Below are 20,507 nucleotides of genomic sequence, written 5' to 3' on the forward strand. Positions count from 1 at the left end.
TCTGGTTTTCTGCCCTGGTTTCTGTGAGCGCGAGCTCGTCCCGGGGGAGGCAGAGCTCTGACGGAGACGGAGAGGATGAAGGAGAGAAAATGGCAATGACAGTTTGTAGGACAGGCGTTTGCTAAGAGGTGGGAAGTGAAGGGAAGGAGCACGGACAGAGAGCGATAGGCTGGAGTTCAAAAAAAAAAAGGCACCGAAAGATTGAAGATTGAAAGAAAGAAGAGCAAAGAGGAAGTGAGGAGAAACGGGCGGTGAGAAGGAGTGAAGGGAAGGATAGCAGGGGCAAGAGAAACAACGATAGGTAAGGACATTAGTCACGCTCATCAATTCATTCATTATTTCATTCATGTGTAGCATGTAATCAGCTGACAATTGCTGGCTTGTGGGATAAAGCTGTAAAAGCTAGTTACATAAGTTAGTTAAATAAAGCTTTAATGATACAAAAAGTCAATCTTTTATATGACGTGACAGCCGTGTGCAACATCCACTCATTGATAGCACACGATATAAACAGATAAATTGACAAATGGAAATGATCAAGTTTTTAAAAAAAATACTGAAGATAAACTAAAAAAAATAAACAGCTTTCCTCTTTCAGTCTAAGTTTTTTGCAGATATGTAAATGTACACATAATGAGATGATGAAATGTGACAGAAGCAGATGGAGGGAAAGATCTCTCTCTTTTATTTGGCTGTGTGATGATTTATCGTGAACGTGCAGGCTTCTCCCTCTGGATTAATAGGAACATTTTACTTGATTGCTACTAATTGACTGCAAAGTGGTCCAAGTTAACAACTTTCCTCCATACTCACTCACTCAAACAAAACACATGACATCTGATGATGGTCCAACTCCTCTCGTACCAGAGCTGAGTTTATGAGTCAGGTCTGCTAACAGCACATTTAACCCAGGTTTGACCCCGCTGTTGGAGCTAAGTGACGTACAGGAATCCTGCCCTGTGATGACGGCGTCTACTCACTGTGGAGGAGATGTTGGACAGACCGGTTTCCTGCCATAAACTGCTCAATGTGTACATCTGATCTGAGTATACATGAAGATAGGCTGTAATAATGCCACTGCTATTGTTTATGTGGGCTGTGGGAAGAAGAGGGGGGAAGGAGGGGCTTCAGGGGGAGATAATGCGAGTGGGCGATTGGAGGGGATTGAAAGGGGCCCGGAAGAAAGGGATTGAGAGAGGAGAGAGATGAGTGCAGAGATTTAGTGGAAAAAAAAACCAAAGAGGCGCCCTGGGTTGGAGCAGAGAGAGAGAGAGATTGAAAGAGGGATGGAGAGAAGAGGAGAGGAGAGGGAGAGTTAGAAAGTTGTGAGAGGGGCAGAACAAGGTTGTCGGTGTTAAACAGTTGTAGAGAGAGGCCGGTTTAAACAGGCCAAAGTGACCGTGACCAACATCGACCCCATGCCAACTCACACACACACACACACACACACTCATTGCTTGAGAAACACAGTGTGTGAGCTGCAGTAGCAAACCTGTTTAAAGATTGAATCCATTGTTTCACACTCTGGGACAAATAATTTGGATTAAAATTCATCTGGACCAGATTCATAATAACAGTGTCACCTAGCGCGGTACGGCACGGCTCTACTCGTTTTTTTTTTTGCTTTTCCACTAGCCCCTAGTACCTGGTACTTTTTTGGTAACGCCTCGGCCCTGGTTTCAAGCGAGCCGAAGCGATACTAAAAGTGACGTCAGCCGACTGCCTTCCTCTGATTGGCTAGAGCGTTGTCACTGCTGGAAGAGTCGTGAGCGCGACTTCCGACAAGAGAATCAAACCTGCTAAATTTAAAAACACACCGACAACAGCGTCCACTAATCCATACTGAGACTGTTGTTACTCTTTCATGTGAGTTAAATCAGTGGTTCCCAACCTTGTTTGGCTCATGACTAGGGCTGCACGATTATGGCCAAAATGATAATCACGATTATTTTTGTCGATATTGAAATCACGATTATTAATCACGATTATACATTATGTTGGATAAAACATGTTTTTATTGCACTTTCTATTTGAAACTAACAATAGGCTATGTGAACAAGGCTTTCAGTTCAAAATAAAACGTAAAATAAAAATAAATAATAGCCTAAAATAAAATTTACCCAAGACAAAGGGCTAGCGAAAAATAAATGCCATTGCAGAGTGCAGAGATGTCATTCTGTACAGTAGCGTATACAGATACTTGTGTAAAAAACAAAAAATAAAAAATAAATCTGGTAGAAGTAGCTGCTGATTCAACTCCTTTACTCAAATAAAAGTAAGAAAGTACAGGCTCTGAAATGTAGGTAAAACTTAATTTTTTGCCATCAATGATACACAGATGTGTGGGCAAGAGTCTGTCTAGCATGGACCAAAGCTCAGCACGGGTGGTTCAGCAGCAATTTAGAACGAATTAAAAACATTTAATGAACAGACCAAGTGTTTTCACACAGGCAGCGTCCAGCAGGTCGGCCTGGCTCAACTGTGCTGCCACCAAAACGGCCATAGATCGCTGTTACCGGCCGTTATGATCACGGTCGGAACGTTTTATTTACACGACGTATGTAATTAACACCAAAACGGCCGCGTGGGGTGACGGGGTCTCGGTCCAGCTTCGAGACCACCCCGCAGCCCGACCTCGATCCGATCCAGAGCGAGACGGCGACAGTAGACAGCCTGAGGTGCTGACTGACCAGACACAGACACACGTCATGTCTACTGTCACCGTCTGCTGCCGACATCGTCTCACTCTCACTGCAGAGTGAGATCCATACAGTCTATGAGTGAGACGTAACACCGGGCGCAGAAGGTGACACAGTACAGCAGCATCTGAAGGTGCCGACTGACCGGCCGGGACACACACTCTGGACTGTAAACAACATGTAAAGGGAGGATGCGCTCGCTTGTTAGTTAGGCAGCTTCATGGAGGCCTGACCTCTCGTTCGCCCCCTGGTGGTTGGCGGACTATTGGTTGAGAAAGCGCTTGATTTGATATACAGCACAGCCCGTTTTTTTACATGTTAATAATCGTGACGATCATCTTAATTTAATCGTGGCAGCCAAAATCGTGATCGTGATTAAAATTCGATTAATTGTGCAGCCCTACATGACCCTATCATACATTTCTGGCGACCCTGCAATCACGTCATCATCATCATCATGTGATGGCGGCCATCAATCAAGATGTGCCAGCTCAGATATTTTTATGTGCTGCATTTTATTTAAACTCAATTCATATTTGAGAAAGTTAAAGTATCGTTAGTATAGTAGTATATAGTATAATACAGTTGTTTAAGCCTAATTATAATTTAAAAAAGAATAATCAGGGCTCCAGACTAACATTTTTTTACTAGTAGCACAGTGGCCCCTAACTTCAAATTTTAGGAGCACAAGCAGAAAATTCAGGGGTTCTCACCACTTAAATCAACTTGTTAAGCAAATATTCACATTTTCTTTTTATTCATGATCCTCCTCACATACATTGTTCTGTCACCTATAATGCCAGATTTCAGGTTTATTAAGTCGCCCCTTTCACATTTCACCAGTGTTAACAAAAAATGGCAAATTCACTGGTTGCACATGTGCAAGTAGATCAGAAATGTATTTGCACTGTCTCAACATTTAGGGGCAAAATGCTACCAATTAGGGACAGTCTGGAGCCCTGATAATGATTAGTTAAAAAAAAAAAATCAATTACTAAACATTTCAGGCGACCCCATTTGAGTTCCAGGCGACCCCATGTGGGGTCCCGACCCCAAGGTTGAAAAACACTTAATTGATGCTGTGTAGAAAAGCAGACTGTAGTCCGTGACCGAGGTGCAGACGAGTGAGTTTGGAGCTGACGAGAAGATCGAAAAAAGAGAGCGTGACGACGCGGCCGTAGCCGCCGTGATATGACGATGACGACCCCACAGTCAGACAGTGTTGCTCTTCTTATGTGGAGTCACATCAGCTCCGTCCTCTTCTCTGTATCACAATGCTAGTTTTTACTTTTGTCTTTTCTTCCTGCACGGCGTCTGCATGTGATGCCTCTCTGACATTTACACACACCAGACACACACACACCTCTCTCCAGCCTTCTCTCCTCCTCCCTCTCTACTTCATTAGCCCATCATGCGTAAGGAGACCTGTTCTATTTTTACCCCCGCCCCCTCCCTACACACCACTGCTGCACTCTGTGTGTGTGTGTGTGTGTGTGTGTGTGTGTGTCCTCTCTTATTGAAGGTGACGGGGCAGAAAAGACTAAGTCAGATTCTGGTTAGATGGTCAGAAAGTAAAAGGAACAATAGAATCAGAGGGAGAAGATCAGAGAGACACTGATGGAGAAGAACACTCTTACTACCATTCAGAGCAGAAGGGACACACACACACACACACACACACACACACACACACACACACACACACACAGGTAGACACCCCCAGTGGATGACTCTGTAGACTAGTGTTATCAGCAAATTACTGTCACGCCGAATTACTGTGTCCGTGGGTGTGTGTGTGGACAGTGCTGCCAAAGGTATTTGGGTTGAAGAGTGTGTGCATGTGCATGCGTGTGTGTGTGTGTGTGTGTGTGTGTGTGTTGACCACAGCTGCAGGGTAAAACCAGTGACTCAGATATTAAGAATTGAATAATTCAGCCTCTTTCACTAGTGTGTGTGTGCGTCATGAGCGTGACTGCTTATAACCAGCTGTTGAGCTTTTGCCACAGATGTGACATAATGACATCTTCACCGGTGTTGTTTCTGCGTACTGTTAAAACTCCAGAGCTCACGTTTCAAACAGCTCTGAGCTCATGTGCAACAGCTGGGAGACAAACTGGACCCAGATCAGCAAACACACTCTGCTGTTTTATTGCTTTCATCACATGACTAAAGCACCTAATGGCTTTGTGTTTATTTATACCCTGATACATTTTGTCTGCTATTCTATCCACCTCATACTGTGAAGAAAACATTAACTGCAGTCACAGCTACAAACTACACGACCATGTGGCTCATTTATAAAAGATACTCCAGACTCAAATCTGGGATTGCATGCCATTAAAAATGAATGTTGATGTCACACTCTGTCCAGCTCTCTGTCGTTACATGCAATGACCACCTATTAGGGCTGGGCGATATGGCAAAAAACGTTATCACGATATGTTTTTCCATATTGATCGATTCTCGATATCGTCTCGATATGTATTTTTTGCTGCCGCTGCCAGTTCAAGCAGCATCCTGACTGAATCCTGAAGAAACCAGAGAATGTGTTCAGTTTGGGAGGATGACATGAGTTCACTTTAATGTTCATTAAGGGTGGAACAGTTCAATAATCCACAGTTTGATTTGATTTACATTGTTGTTGCTGTTGTTTTCTGTTGTCTTTTTTCTACCATACATCAGCTCTAAAATGTGTCAATCATGAGGCTTTAGTCTTTCTAGTTATTTGAACAGGTTGTAGACAAATATTTAGCTATTTAGCTGCTCTGACACCAGGCTTTATGCCGAGCCCACTCTGATGAATCCAGGTGTGTCTGACTCTGACCTCAGTAGTCACAACAACTGTCAGACACACCTGGATTCATCAGTTTGTCCAATAATGTAAGACAGGAAGGAAAGGAGCCTGTTTGAGCTCAGGAAGTAGTGGAGCTGTGCATAAAGCCTATTTATTGATCTGACTCGGTAACCACGAGCGCAGTTCACGTCAACTCAGGTGATCTGCAGGTTGTTGTTTCACTTCACCGCTCCGACGCGACGCTCCGTGTGTGTGTGCGCGCGGCGCTGACAGAGAGAGAGGGAGGGAGAGAGGCTGTCGGCGCATACTGTGAGTGGATTTGACTCCGCGCGCACTGTCCGCGGACTTTTGCGGTTTCATAGGCAAGCATACAGTATCACATTTGAAACAGATTGAGTCCGCGCGGTCATAAAAATTGAGCTTTGCACGGAAGGGACCGGCGGACGCCCGCTTTGGGTCCTCGTCTGCCTCGAGTGCGCGCGGACATCCGCGGAGTCAAATACGCCGGAGTATGTGGGGGCCTGAGCCTAGCGCATGTTCTTCACACTGTACATGAGCAAACAGACATGTTACCGCAGAATAAACGTCACAAGCAGCTCCGTGTTTCCTCCACTTTCTGACCGTGGTAGGCTATCATCAGGTTGCTCTGACTCCACACTGACGGGCTTCTTTAGCCGGGACAGACGAACTGATGCTCCACACGTTCACAATCGCTTCAGTTGCCATCGGCTCCACCTCCACTCATTTCCTCCCTCTTTTACAACTTTCACTTTATCACAGCTTGGGATCAATAAAGTATATCTATCTATCTATCCATCTTATCCGTCCTCCCTTTAGCTGCAGCAGCTCAAACAAGCTCTGCATGCTCAGGACAGGAGGCGGAGTATCAGACGGAAGTGTGGCCGGCTGCTGTCGCGCATATTTACTTTCATGTGATATCGAGGAATAGGGCCATAGCTTATTATCGAAATCGTTCAAAGATTTATCGCGATCCCGTATCGAGATCGTTATATCGCCCAGCCCTACCACCTATCGTCCAAAAGCCATGTGAAAAACAAGGACTTTTTTTTTTTTAACTAATATACTCTCTATTTATTTTATTGGAAACTGTTTAAAGCTCAAAGATGAATATTTGTAGTGTTGTTTGTTTGTTACCTCAATAAATTTAAAGTCATTTCTATTTAATTTGTGTACATTTTAGTCATTAACATTAAAAACACACTCTTTTTGGTAGTAAAATAAGAACACAAAAACCCCCCACAGAATTCCCAAAAATTAAAACAGAAAAAACAGAATTTTCAAAAATTAAAATGGGAAAACAGAATTTAGGAAAAAATAAAAAGGATTTAAAGGGCCCTACATAGGCTAATAGGCCCAATAAATGCAAGTTGTATTCAGAATGAACTGTCAGATGATCCTAAATAAAATGTGTATGTATGTAAATACAACACTCATGATATATTTTGCAGATGCACTTTCAATTTCATTGTGAAAATGGCAATAAAAGTATGTCTATCTATCTATCTATCTATCTATCTATCTATCTATCTATCTATCTATCTATCTATCTATCTATCTATCTATCTATCTATCTATCTATCTATCTATCTATCTATCTATCTATCTATCTATCTATCTATCTATCTATCTATCTATCTATCTATCTATCTATCTATCTGGATTCATTTAGTGAGCGTGTGATAGCTTTTTAAAATCAGCTCTAACGTCCCTCCATCGCTCTCTCCTCTCTCTGCAGGTTGACCTGTCACCATGACAACAGAAGCAGGCTCTGAGACCGAGGTGAAGGAGAAAGCGGAGGAGTCAGCTGCTCAGCCGGACCAATCAGAGAAGGCAACAGAAGAGACCAAGGAAGTAGCGAACGCAGAGGGAGAGGAGAAGGAGAAAGAGAAGGAGAAGGAGAGAGAGGGGAAGGACGGAAAAGGAATCTCTCGATACTTGCCAACATGGCTTAAGAAGCAGAAGTCTCAAAGCCAGGTACAGTAAAGTCACACTGTCACTGTTCTCTTGTCTAGGCTGAATAAGAAATAGAAACTCCAGCTTCAATTATTCAGCAGAAAATGTCAATCATATAATAACTGGGAATTAAGTAATACAAGTTTTAAATGTCTGTTTTTCCCCCCTGACCTATGAAGACCTCTCCGACCAAGGAGGCCCCGCCCACACAGGAAGCCATCGGCACGGTGACGGGGGAGGAGGAGGGGCCGGCCCCAGCAGTGAACGGTCACGCAGAGGAAGTTGAAGAAAAGGAGGCAGTCAAGTCAGAGCAAGTGAGGGAAAAAGAGGCAGAATCTCATTCCAACGCCAGCGCAGACACTGAGGTACCAGCCACACCCCATCAGCACACACACACACACACACACACACACACACACACTGGAGATAAAGGAGACAGGTGGTCTCCTACTAGTCTGCTGGCACTCTGACAAATCACACAAGTTTTAGTTGAAGCTGACATCCACCCAACGCATACATAAACCTCCACAGTTAGTTAGAAAATGACAGAGATGTGATGAATTCAAAAGGAAACCAAACAGAAAGTCATTTTTTCTGACTTACATGGTTGCCTCGTGCCAGGTTTCAGATGTTCTGCCTGCTAGCAGTGTGTGGTCCGGAGGCAGAGCACCTCTGATCTGAAGGCACACAGCAGAAAAACACCCTCCCCTTAAAGCGATAGGTCAACATTTTGATAGTGTTTTTCGGGGGAGTGTGTATTGAACTCCTTTTTGGAACCAGATGTGAATCTTTGTGGTCGGTCCACCTGGTCATTAACTTACCGCTCCTGAGCAACAGTCTGGCAAACACAGCAGCATTATTACTCCATGTAGTTGAGCCTGGCAGTAGTTTGAACAAACTACAGCTAAAAATAAGTAGCTTTAACATCTACTTCTACTCATTATACTCATTTAACTCAGCGTTAAATAAATCAACATGTGGTACATATGAAACAAAATATAATAGCCTACAAAACATTCACATGCAGAAATATGCCTCTCAACTCATTGTTATTTTTTAAAGAAAAAAGCTGACATTTTGGGTCAACATCCTTTAGGTTGACCATAGACATGTTGGGTAACATAAAGAGAAAATGAAAATCCTTGCCCAATGCCCACATGTCCCATGTATATCAGAAATGTAAATCAGTCAACAAAAAATGTTATAAAAAAATACAAAGAGGCCGACATATTCTAGATCGGTGTGTCTGGAACAACAATGTTTAAAACCATGACAGGAACGCCAGGGCCAGCCAGTCAGAGGCAGCGTTGGCTTGGCATGTCATCACATGATTCATGCCTTTTTTCAAAGAGAGTTCTGGAACACAATAATCTGGTAAAATAAAATTTATATAATAAAGGTCTTTAAAAAAAAATAGTATTGGCCAAAATTGTAGTTTGTAAATTGAATAGTTAAAGCAGAAGTAAGCGGAATGTTTGTGTTAATATACTGTAAGTCTTAAAGGGACAACGAGGAGTTTCTATTTGGTTATAAAAAAGTCTCACGTTAATGTGGATGAATCTCCGCTACCCACACTTGTTAATGGCTCCATTTTCGATAAATATATCGTTTTGTCTCTATCGTTATTTTGTTATTATTAGTGCTGGTGGAAATGCTGGTCGAGCCGACCAGTGTTTCCTTACTTTCGGTTTCGTGGCGAGTCATGAGAATAACGCCGCCGAATCGCCGTTTATGGTCGGAACTACGATGGTATGTGAACCTCTTTGAACCTCTGACTTTAATTCTTGATGAATGAAAACATGAGTCTGTCTTGCGCCGGTGAAAGAATTTCATGGTGCATGGGGAGGCTCATAAATGTAGTGTGAAAACGCTTCGCTTTTCCAGAACTCCTCGTTGTCCCTTTAAATAGTTCTATCTTCGAACAGCAATCACTTATATAGAGTGTTTGGTCTGAAACACGGGTCTGTCAGTCACTCTGCTCTGCTATAAGCCGAGGAGAAAACTTTCCTTGTATCCTACAACCTTTATCCAATGAGGAGAGAGAACGGCATAAAGGGGCGGTCCTCTCTGTGTGTGCAGCCAAGGGATGCGCGTGAATGTGGTGACGTAGGGACGAGGGCGGGGACTGCTAACTCCATCGGCTGACAAGAAGTTAGCCAAAACTGGGCGGCACGGTGGCACAGTGGTTAGCACTGTTGCCTCACAGCAAGAAGGTCCTGGGTTCGAATCCCGGGCCGCCCAGGGCCTTTCTGTGTGGAGTTTGCATGTTCTCCCCGTGTCTGCGTGGGTTTCCTCCGGGTGCTCCGGTTTCCCCCACCACTAAAAACATGTCGGCTAGGTTAATCCTCCAGTCAGTGCCCCTGACCAAAGGTCATAATCTGGAGTTGGTCCCTGGGCGCTGCACCGTGGCTGCCCACTGCTCCTCAGGGATGGGTTAAATGCAGAGAAAGAATTTCACTGTACTAGCTGTATATGTGTAGGGCTGGGTAAAAATATCGATTCAGCAATGCATTGCAATTCTTTTCTCTGCAATTCAATATCGATTCAGCAATCTTCTGAATCGATTCAAGCCCCTGGCCAGTGGGGGCGCTGCGAGCAACACCCTCGTGTGATTCGCGCTGTACGGACGGGGGCCGCACTAGACCAAACCATAACAATATGGGAGTGAGTAGCAGCAGCAGCGGGGATCGATCGTCGGGGGAGGGACGCACCGCGCCGTATTAACTTTCGCTTTCAACACGCGCTGCTGTTATGCATGCGTGCTTCTCTGTGGTGTGTATGTGTGTGAGAGGATGCGGCCATCGTCCGACGGGGGGGGGGGGGGGGGGCGGCGGCGGGGGCGGCGACGGCGGCGAATATCGCTACTTTTTTTTTTTTTTAAGACGTTAGTTTAGGCGGCAGCTCTTTGTTGTTAAGGCGGCCGCCTTAACAGGAAAGCGCTGCGGGAAACCCTGAACTTATCTGACAGCTGCTCTCACTTCTTCCTCTGCTCCTCCTCACTCACTCACCTACACACAGACAGGACTCTGTCTTCCTCACACTCACCCCAGCCCCTCAGTTTCTCATCCCACCTGCCCGTACCATACACATTGACAGTCAGTCAGAAATCACAGAACTTAAACATCATAACAAGAACATTACTGCGGGGTCACTACAATATTTTCAGTTGTGCAGTCAACTATTATTAATAATATTGTTTTGTATTGTTTTATTACTCAAAATGTTATGAGTTATTTTCCAAGAGGAAAGTATCACATAGCCTAATTTAAATGTAGCTGCACTGTAGTTCAGTGTTAAAGCAGTGTCATATTTTGTTATGCTATGAGTTATACTATGGCTGTTCATAAGGCATGAAACTAAACAAATAATTATTAAAAAAAAAAAAATCTGGTACTCTTATTTGTGTATTTCTGCTTGATACTGAATCGATATCGAAGCATTTCAATCAATATCGAATCGAATCGATATCGAATCGAATCGTGACCTAATGAATCGAAATCGAATCGAATCGTGAGATTCTCAACAATACCCAGCCCTATATATGTGACTAATAAAGTACCTTTACCTTACCTTTACCTTTACCTTTAAAACGACCGGATCGCTTACTTCTGCTTTAATCTACAAAAAATGACCCAAAAAGTAGTTGAAATATGTAGTTCAACTACATGTAGTTTAAGTCCCCCCAACACTGTGTATATTTATCTTTATTTAAAATGGCCCTGTGGATGGAGAGACGCATAATTTCAACCCCCTGTATGTTGTGTACTACATAGACAATAAAGTTGACTCTGACCTTACTTAGTTTTATACAGTATTATCACCTGGGTGAGAAGAAGAGTCTCACTGCTGCTGAACAGAGCTGCAGTGCTCTGAATCAACTGCTATGTAAAAGGACGAGTCGACTGTGAATGAATGCGTGAAGAATGACTGGGTCTAGTGTGAAGAGAGTGTAGCATCAATTTCTTTATTGGATTTGCATACAAAATGAGTTGGAAACACAACATTGAGGATTGTACAGCGTGTAGTGAAGTCAGTTATTAGTCACAGAGGTGAAGCCACCACTAAACCGCCCCCCCCTCTCCAAAGCCAAAGTGCTTTGCCTAAACAAATATCCTCCCTTCTCAGCATAGCACATGTTATTGTGGACACAATCTAAAAATGAGGAACTTGTAAGTGTAAGTAAGCAGCCCAGGGATGGACGGCTGTAGGACAGATCACTGGACACTGTCTTTCACAACTCTGGCAGTTCACAGCAGGACAGGCAGACTGTTTCAAACTGCTGCTCAAGCAACAGAAGAGAGAGAGAGAGAAACACACACACACACACACACCCACACAAAGCTGTTCTCCTTCATACACGTCGTGCACACGCATAAACTGTTCCATCCAGCCATCACATTAAGCCACCCAGGCCCACCCAGTGACATCAACACTTCACTAATCAGGCCAAAAGAAACGCCTTGGAGTCTCTAAGAACAAATGCAGACAAGAAGGGGAATTACACAAGGAGGGTGATAGGGAAAACAGTGTTTCCTCTCACTGACTTTGGGGGTTTTAGATGATTTCCTTCATGAGACTGAACAAATGACTTCTCTAAAGAAGAGCGGCAGTTTTTATGTAATCGCCACAGTGGGAGACTCTGATCTTCTGAGGCTCTGACGTTACTTTTTCCCCCCCTTTTTTTTCTCTTCTTGCACCTTCGTCAGCCTGCCAAGGAAGAGAAGGTAGAAGAGAGCGCCGAGCAAAGTCCCGAGGAGACCAAACAGACGACAGAGGGAGAAGGAGCAGAGCAGGAGAAGAAGGACCAGGAGGTGCAAGGTGAAGAGGAGGGAGAAGGCCAGACCTCCATTTTCCAGTCTCCTCTTCGTCTTGTGAGGAAAACCAAGATGAAACTGGTGGTGTGTCACGTGACCCTACTGGACGGGACCGACTTCACCTGTGAGGTGGAGGTAAGAGACGGATGATTACATCTTTGCTCAAGATAACATATTTCTTTCTGTTTGTAACAGCAGTGTGCTGTTGTCCTGCTGCAGACACAAGGGGCAGACTTTCCTCTGGATCAGTTTAGACATAAAAATAGGAACTGAGTTTAGGTCTGTTCCAGGGTTATTATAGTTAACTAAAACTAAAACTAGCAGTGAAAAAATCATTTAGTAAACTGAAATAAAAAATAGAAATGATGAGAACTAAATAAAAACTACAATGAACAATGCAAAACTAACTAAAACTAAAGTTCAGTCAGATAACATCAGCTTAGTTGTAGTTTTCTTAGAGATGTCTAAAGCTGCAGGAAGAAAACACCACAGCTCAATATGGGACGGCTTGGAGTACGACCCACAGGTAGATAAGAGTGAATGGAACCTGATGAGGACTGATGGGAACATTATGGGATGCAAATAAAAGGGACAAATCCCACAAATTTGGAAGTTAATCTTCAGAGGTCTGACAGAGGCTTTATCCTACAACCTGAAAAACTAAGACTAAATAAAAACTACGGTAGTCAATTCCACAAAACTAAAAACTAAACTGAAACTGCTTCATCACTTGTTGAACTAACTAAAACTAAACTGTAATAAAAAAGCAAACTGAAAAACTAAAGAACATTTTAAAACTGTAATAACCTTGGTCTGTTATGATTACATGGGTTCCAACCAATGAGTCATAGTCCATCTGTACAAAATCTCTGAATGTGATGGAACATGAGGAAAGTTTTAATGTGTCACGGGTAGAGTCGAGATAGAATAGGCACCGTTACTATCAGCACTTCTCTACCTGATGTGACTCCTTCAGTGTGTGAGAGACGGATTAGACACCGACATTCAACACACATCACTGAGAAAATCAACAAGTCGTCTTTTCATGAGAGGGACATTACAGCGACACATCGTCCGTCTCATGTCACTTTGAAGTAAGTCTCACGTGACAGCCAGCGTGTCAATGATGTAATCACTAATAGGATCAGATCTGGCGTGTCTGTTTATGTGGGTGTGTGTCTGTGTGTGTTTGTGTACACACAAGAGTGTTGGGGTCTTTAACTTTCTGACTCACAGTGCAGTTATGGCCGAGGAACCCACTCACAGTGTTTGGGTGTGGTCTAGGGGATAAATGGAGAGCAAAGCAGAGCTCGCTGCAGGGGCTTGTCTGGTGACCAGTTCACACACACACACACACACACACACACACACACACACACACACACACACACACACACACACACACACACACACACACACACACACACAAAAACCTGGCAGATTATGGGGGTCCCACCAGATTAGCGTTCTGCATCTGCTACTCCAACAAACACGTGCCCGACTACACACTCATACATGTAGATATTCACATCACATGTCCCTCACATTTCTGTCACAGGCTCTGACTAACAGTTTACAAGGAACTGTGAAAGAATCCCTACGGAACTATGCAGGATTTTTACCTTTTACCTTTAATTAAACAGCTTCAGAGTACTAGTGCTGGTTAAAGGGATAGTTCAACATTTTTGGCAAATTAATCCCTATAGTCATAGCAGTAGGTTCACGTAGTACGTAGTACGCTACGGAGGCTAGTGGGATTTCTTGGTTTCCCTCATCAAACTCATCAAATACACAATCCAACAACTCCAAAACGCTCTGGTGGACAAGTTGTGACCTGCACATTCACCACGCTATGAGATGATAACGGAGCATTACAAGACAGAGTTGTTTTTGAGGTAAATTCATGCAAAACCGCTGATGCGCGTTTCCGTCGGGGGCAGTTTTTCGGCAAGCAGTCTCTGAATTTACCTCGAACACAACTCTGTCTCATAACGTTGCGTTATTATCTCACAGCATGGTGAATGTGCAGGTCACAACTTGTAACAAATCTACTCCTAACCTATAGGGATTTATATCCAGTGGCTCTTTGAGTGTATGTTTTTCTCGTTATTATCAGAACTTGTGGTTAAAACTGTTTTTTTTCCCTAAGTTGCGTGCACATTTTTAGCCGTACCCCTCCTCCTCACATTCCCACACTGACTCCCAGTCAGTGGGAAGCTGCCTAGAATAGCCAGCGTGCAGGTTCACTGAGAGCCTGCTTCATCTCCAGGTCTAGAGTTTTCCCATTTGCGGCGCTGAGATTTTGGAACCGGCATCTTTACCACGGTGAACCCGCTTCCTAATCTCCAGCACGCCAACGCCCCGCCGCCTGCCTCCGAGTGTCTACGGCTGTTTGAACAGTAGCTGCTTTGTCTCACAACAGATAACGCTGATACTGCAACTAACTGCTATTGTCCTAAAGTGCACACACATACACACACACACACACACACACACTGGCATAGTTAGGTTGTGAGAGGGAGAGATGCACAATGCATTCCAGAGATTAAATTTTCTCTTTTGCCCAGCCGACCTCCAACACACACACATACACACCAGTGTAGAGTCTGACTCCCTCTGCATCATCCATCCATCCATCCATCCTATTTATTAACTGATGGCATCAAACTTATTACAGTGTAATAACTTAATACATATTTTATTAGTTGTAGGTCTTAAACCTGGCCCGGGCTCCACTGAGGGTCAGAGGAGAGTCTTGGTGTCACATGGTCTTAATGCTGTTTCTAAGAATTTCATTAGTATTGGTTACAGCAGGGTTTTAGTGTCACACGGTTTAAGAAGCATTTCATAGAATTTCATTAGGTTCCAGTCAGACATGAGTTAAGTAGTCTTTGCAGATATTAGGTGCAGAGCAGTGTATGTGCTGCTCTGTGTTCAGAAAACAACAAGACAAACATCTCAAGTTCTTTCTAGGACTTTGTTCCGTCATGTTGAAGAGATTTAAACCTCATTCATCACTGTAATTTATTGAAGCAATAAAATGTGGAAGTATTTTCTAGACTTTTATATTTTTGCAGTGCACATTTGGAGAAGCCTCTCAGATCAGTGTTTCTGTCTCACATAACAGACGGAGACAGAGTTTCCTCCCCTCTTCGTGTAATATTTCAGATCAGTAACCGCCTGCAGATGTAACGCACTGGTCCTTTAGGTAGTGCCTTGCTCGGAGGCACATTGGCACAGACACAGAGGCCCTGAAAGGTCACATTGTCACATTCTTCGGGAGTCCAGAATGCAGCTACACTGTGTGTGTGTGTGTGTGTGTGTGTGTGTGTGTGTGTGTGTGTGTGTGTGTGTGTGTGTGTGTATGCGGCGCGTGTTTCCGCAGTTGTCTTCAGCTGTCCCAGGACCAGAAGAAAAATGCACTCTTTCATCCTCTCTCCGTCGCTTTCCACCACGCTGTCTGCTCGTGGGTCTGCCGAACGCCGTCCAAACACCAGAGTCACTCTGAGGCCGCGCTGCTGACTAACCCAAAAGAAATGAACATTATTTAAGGATTTCATTCTTTCTCCTCTTTTTCCCCCCCCCCCACCCTCTCTCTCTCTGTCTGACCTTCTGGCGGTCCAAAGAGTGCCATTATGTGTTTGTGTGCGTGCACTCTCCAGCATGTACGCATGGATGTGTGCTAAATGTCATTGTCATAGCTGAGTGTGGAGGATTTTATTGCCAAGGCTCCGTCGGCCTTACGAAGGAATGTGTCTCCCCAAGACAGATGGAGAGATTGAGCAAAAGGAGATGGAGGAAAATGAAACGGATGGAACAGAGATGCTTTGACTGAGAACTATGGACAGGAAGTGATGAAGTGTCTCACTCAGGGCTTCCACCAATGATTATTTTTCCCTCTATAATTAGATTTAGTTGAATAGTGGATTATGGGAACTGATAATTGGTGGGTCTGCTGACCTCAGATAAGCGTTTGTAGATGGATGGATGAATAGTTGATTAATCCTCCAGAAAAATCTAAATGACCCCTTAACAGTTATTGCACAATTAAGTGTGAATTCAACGACAACATGATGTCTTTATGAGAGTATTTAGCAGCTACAAGGACTAAAGATATTCAAAAGCTCTGTCTACTACTGAACAAACAGCACTTATGAAGTCATCATCTTTCCCATGCTTTTGACTGATAAAATCAGATAATAGCACAGTTTAAAGGAAACATGACACAAGATTTTGAAATGTGATGTGCTCATCCTCCCAAAGTCTTTATCTTATCTATATTGGATTATTCTATTGAAGCTGCTGTGACTCAGTCATTTCCTGCAAAGGATAAAGTATTGTTCTGTTCTATTCTATTCTATTCTATACCATTATCCATCCAGCTCTTACTAGTACTTTTTTTTTTTTTTGATTCCCTTTAAAATTAGGGAGGCACCGATCTGATATTAAGATTGGATATCGGCCCAGATATTGACTAAATAGCTCGATCTATTCACTTGAATTCTTTGTTTCTGGCGTGTGCTACATCATCAGCATCATGTACAGCATGCCTGCAGACAACAAACACAGAGAAACAACATGGAGTCAGCAGTATGGGAGTATTTCATGCTTAATACGCCAGAAAGTTTGATGGCTACATGCAATATCTGCAATGGAAATGGCTGTTGATTGCATTGTAAAATACAAACGGATCGGTATTGAGTATCGACTAAGCCCTACATCCATACTTCAAATGTAATGTACAGTTATTAGTCCTTGTGTTTGAATCTCTCTGTCTCTGTCTGTCCCTCCACAGAAGCGAGCTAAGGGCCAGTACTTGTTCTTTAAGATGTGTGAGCACCTTAATCTGATGGAAAAAGACTACTTTGGACTGACATACAAGGACAGCCATGAACAGAAGGTTTGTATCCACACACCAACACACATAGGCCAAACAAGTCATTAATGTACCCACGTTCATCTGGATAGTGTTTCCCACTGTGACAGAAGTTACTGTCCTCTTGTTCCGTATCTTTTTATGTGCTGCAGTGTTGGCTGGATCCCACCAAGGAAATCAAGAGACAGATCCGCAGTAAGTTTTATTTTTCTTTGTTTGTTTTGGATTGTGACTCACAGATATGAAGGTGTGTCCGTCTATCCTCCGTCCATCCCTCTGCCACAGCAGGGTGACGTCTTTCACAAGACTTCACCCGGTCTGAAGGTTACTCTTTGTCATTTGAAGCTTTGTTTTTGTTCTTGTGTGCAGCATACCTGTACCTCTAGGAAAGTTGCACTTACTAATTTGATAACATCCATAGACCTTGTTTATCTGTCTTGTGTGATTATTTTTCTCAGGATTCTGGAGGAATATGCCCATAACTCTGTTTTTCTTATTTATTTTCCTCCTCTTTTAACTATTAAAGTCAAAGCAGGCTTTAAATCACAGGCTGAGAGTAAAAGTCACACTTTTAAGACAAAAACATATGAAAAGAACATATAATTTAGTCTCATAAAGGGTTATTTTAGAGTTAGTACATGTGTGAGGACTGTGTGTGGTTTCATGTGGATGTGTGAGCATCACAGACTGCGGTGAGTGTGTACATGCCTGTGTTTTTGTGGCTTGGTTGCTGTGTGCGTCTGTGGTTCATGGATGAGTGGTGTGCGTCTGGTGTACATTTTTCTGTCTGTGGACATTTATACAGAGAGAGAGAGACACACTATGTTATCACGTGTGCCCGTGTACATGTGAGTAAAATGCCTCTGCCTGTGAGCGTGCACATAAAAGTACCACACAAACAACAAGCTCCACACAATTCAGCTCTGCAGCAGCAACAGTCCACACTCAGCCATCACAACTCTGAGTGAGTCACACTCACTAACTGGGACCTAAACTTTTGTTATGGAGGGTTTTAAGCATCATTCTGGTAAAAGAAAGAAAAGGCAAACCAAACAATTGAAACAGCTACAACTTCACATTAAAAGTATTTTAATTGATGAAACAAAAGTTGACTTTTATGATGAAGCAGTCACAGGAAATGCAGTATATAACAGATTTCCTCAGGTTATTGTTTACTGGTGTGTGTATGGAGGCTCTGTCTATGGTTGAGCTCTACACCCGAGTCTTCCGGCTGCGTTGCCGGCTACTATTACAAGTGCAGTGTGGGTGTGTCCACTTGTTGTGTTTCTGGCTTTCTGCTTTAAGGGTGGGATACAATAATGGAGAACAACAAGGTAAAAATCCACATGTGAACTAAAACAAGACCACAACAGTGAGGTGAATCTGCTCAGAAAAGTAGTTACTAAACAATCGGACGTAGTAAACATCCTTTAAAGGGATAGTTCAACATTTAGGTAAATTTGCCTACTGCCATAATCCTGTAGTCATAGCAGTAGGTTAACTACCTTTAATTGTCGGTGTAAGCTGTTTTTAGATCTGCGGGGCAGAGATGCTAGCTTCTCAGCTAATGCAAGGGAGGCACATGGTACTTTCGCTTGTCCCTCATCAAACACATCAAATACACAATCCAACAACTCCAAAACGCTCTCATGGACAAGTTGTGACCTGCACATTCACCACGCTATGAGATAATAATGGAACATTACGAGACAGAGTTGTTTTCGAGGGAAACGCATAGCTGGAACTATATTCCCAACATGGCTGCTGGTCAGAGTGACTTCAAAAGCGCAAGGAGAGTATTTGCTTTTAGTGTCGTAATGTTACCTTAGAGCGTTTTGGAGTTGTTGGATTGTGTATTTGATTAGTTGGATGAGGGAAAGGCGAGAGTACCATGACCTCTGTAGTGTTAGCTGAGCAGCTTGTATCTCTGCCCCACCAATCTAAAAACAGCTTGCACCGACAATTAAAGGTAATGAATGACTATAGGGATTATGGCAATAGACACATTTGCCAAAATATTGAACTATCCCTTTAAGATTTTGCAAGGAAGGAAAAAAACATAGGAAAATGTGGACAGAACTGAAGAATAACTATGAACAAATGTACTCCAAGTAGGTGAAGTATCTGGTATCAGAGCTAGACTGAGAGCCAATGAAAATGAAACCAGGACCACAACATGGAGCTGTCTGAAGTCAACTGATTTCCACCATCCATGGAGATTCAGCTGTGAATCTGTCAGTCCTCAGCTCCAACCTAAGTGCCCCGCGAAGTCAAATGTCCTCGGGTACTTCTGACTGAGTTCCTTCTTAGATTTCACTTGTTTAGATAATGAGAACAAGGTTTGGTCTTACGCTGAAGGTCATGCTTCATTTCGCTGGAAGTGGAGCATAAAAGCTGAGGAGTCTGGATTTAGTCCAGTCAGTAGACGGCTGCAGCGCATGTGGCTGTTGTTAATGTTTAACAGCAGGATTCATGGTCCTCCCATAATTAGAGCAACTTTTGGGTGCCGCACCATGCCCATACTGTCAGTGCATTATCCTGATAACATTTTCATGGTGTCAGTTCACTTCAGTTTCTATGTTGAGAACCAATATGCAGAAGTTTTGATTGTGTGCGCTTTATCATACAGAGACGCATAAGTAATAAAAAGAGGAGCAGTGACAAAGTTAAACTGGATTTCAAACTCTTTTACCACGCAAATTGGAATTCCACTCGTGCTTACATTTTGCAGGGTCATAAAAGCAAGCATGTGTGTCTAATTTCTATTTAGAAAGATATTCTTTTAAAGGAATAGTTCACCCAGAAAGGCTGGGGTAAGGCTTTTTTGGAGAGAGACTGCTGAGAAGAAGTAGGAGAACTGTTGTCAGGAAAAACACAATGGTCTTAGGGAGCTGTGAGGATGTGTGTTATATGTACGTGTGTACTATATATATTCTATACATCATGTGGAGGAGTGAAGAGTGGTTGCAGTTGCGTAGAAAGAAGAAATGCTCACAAGAGACTCCCAGAGCACTTAGTGCTGCCAGCAGAACATACAAACTCAATCTGCCTCCAGACGTTCCTCATACACTTAACACACATCGATATCCGCCCACCAGCGCACACTCAGACACACACACACAGACCAGGAGACAGCATTATCTGCTCTCACTGCTTTTCATTGTTGTATCAATGTTTACAGGGACAAAGTGGTTTTAGTCCAAAAAGTGATGCAGCGAGTGTTGCTGTTGAATTCCCTCATGTGATTTGTGTCCTCCATCCGTCCTGCTCCTCTGGGCTGCAGCTGTGTGTGTGTCTGTGTGTCGCAGTCTGTCCATTTGTGCATGTGTGTACGAGTCTGTGACCTTGGG

General features: G+C 43.3%; 1 protein-coding gene across 23 annotated transcripts in view; it reads left to right on the top strand.

Moving 5' to 3' along the window:
* epb41l2 (erythrocyte membrane protein band 4.1-like 2) overlaps positions 1 to 20,507 on the top strand; it is a 65,362-nt gene that overhangs the window by 16,209 nt on the left and 28,646 nt on the right. For 20 of the 23 annotated variants that reach the window (XM_085771428.1, XM_085771433.1, XM_085771449.1 and 17 more), the window contains exons 2-6: positions 7,250 to 7,488; positions 7,647 to 7,832; positions 12,174 to 12,416; positions 17,077 to 17,181; positions 17,310 to 17,352. In XM_085771428.1, the coding sequence (XP_085627554.1) occupies positions 7,264 to 7,488; positions 7,647 to 7,832; positions 12,174 to 12,416; positions 17,077 to 17,181; positions 17,310 to 17,352 (802 nt within the window). In that variant the 5' untranslated portion in view covers positions 7,250 to 7,263. Of the gene's footprint in view, positions 1 to 33; positions 302 to 7,249; positions 7,489 to 7,646; positions 7,833 to 12,173; positions 12,417 to 17,076; positions 17,182 to 17,309; positions 17,353 to 20,507 lie in introns of those variants that run through there. The other 3 variants (XM_085771448.1, XM_085771450.1, XM_085771429.1) reach the window with 2 other exon arrangements.

Source organism: Trachurus japonicus, chromosome 24 (assembly GCF_045865225.1).
Source record: "Trachurus japonicus isolate A0001 chromosome 24, Traja_1.0".
In the NCBI taxonomy this organism is placed as follows: Eukaryota; Metazoa; Chordata; class Actinopteri; order Carangiformes; family Carangidae; genus Trachurus; species Trachurus japonicus.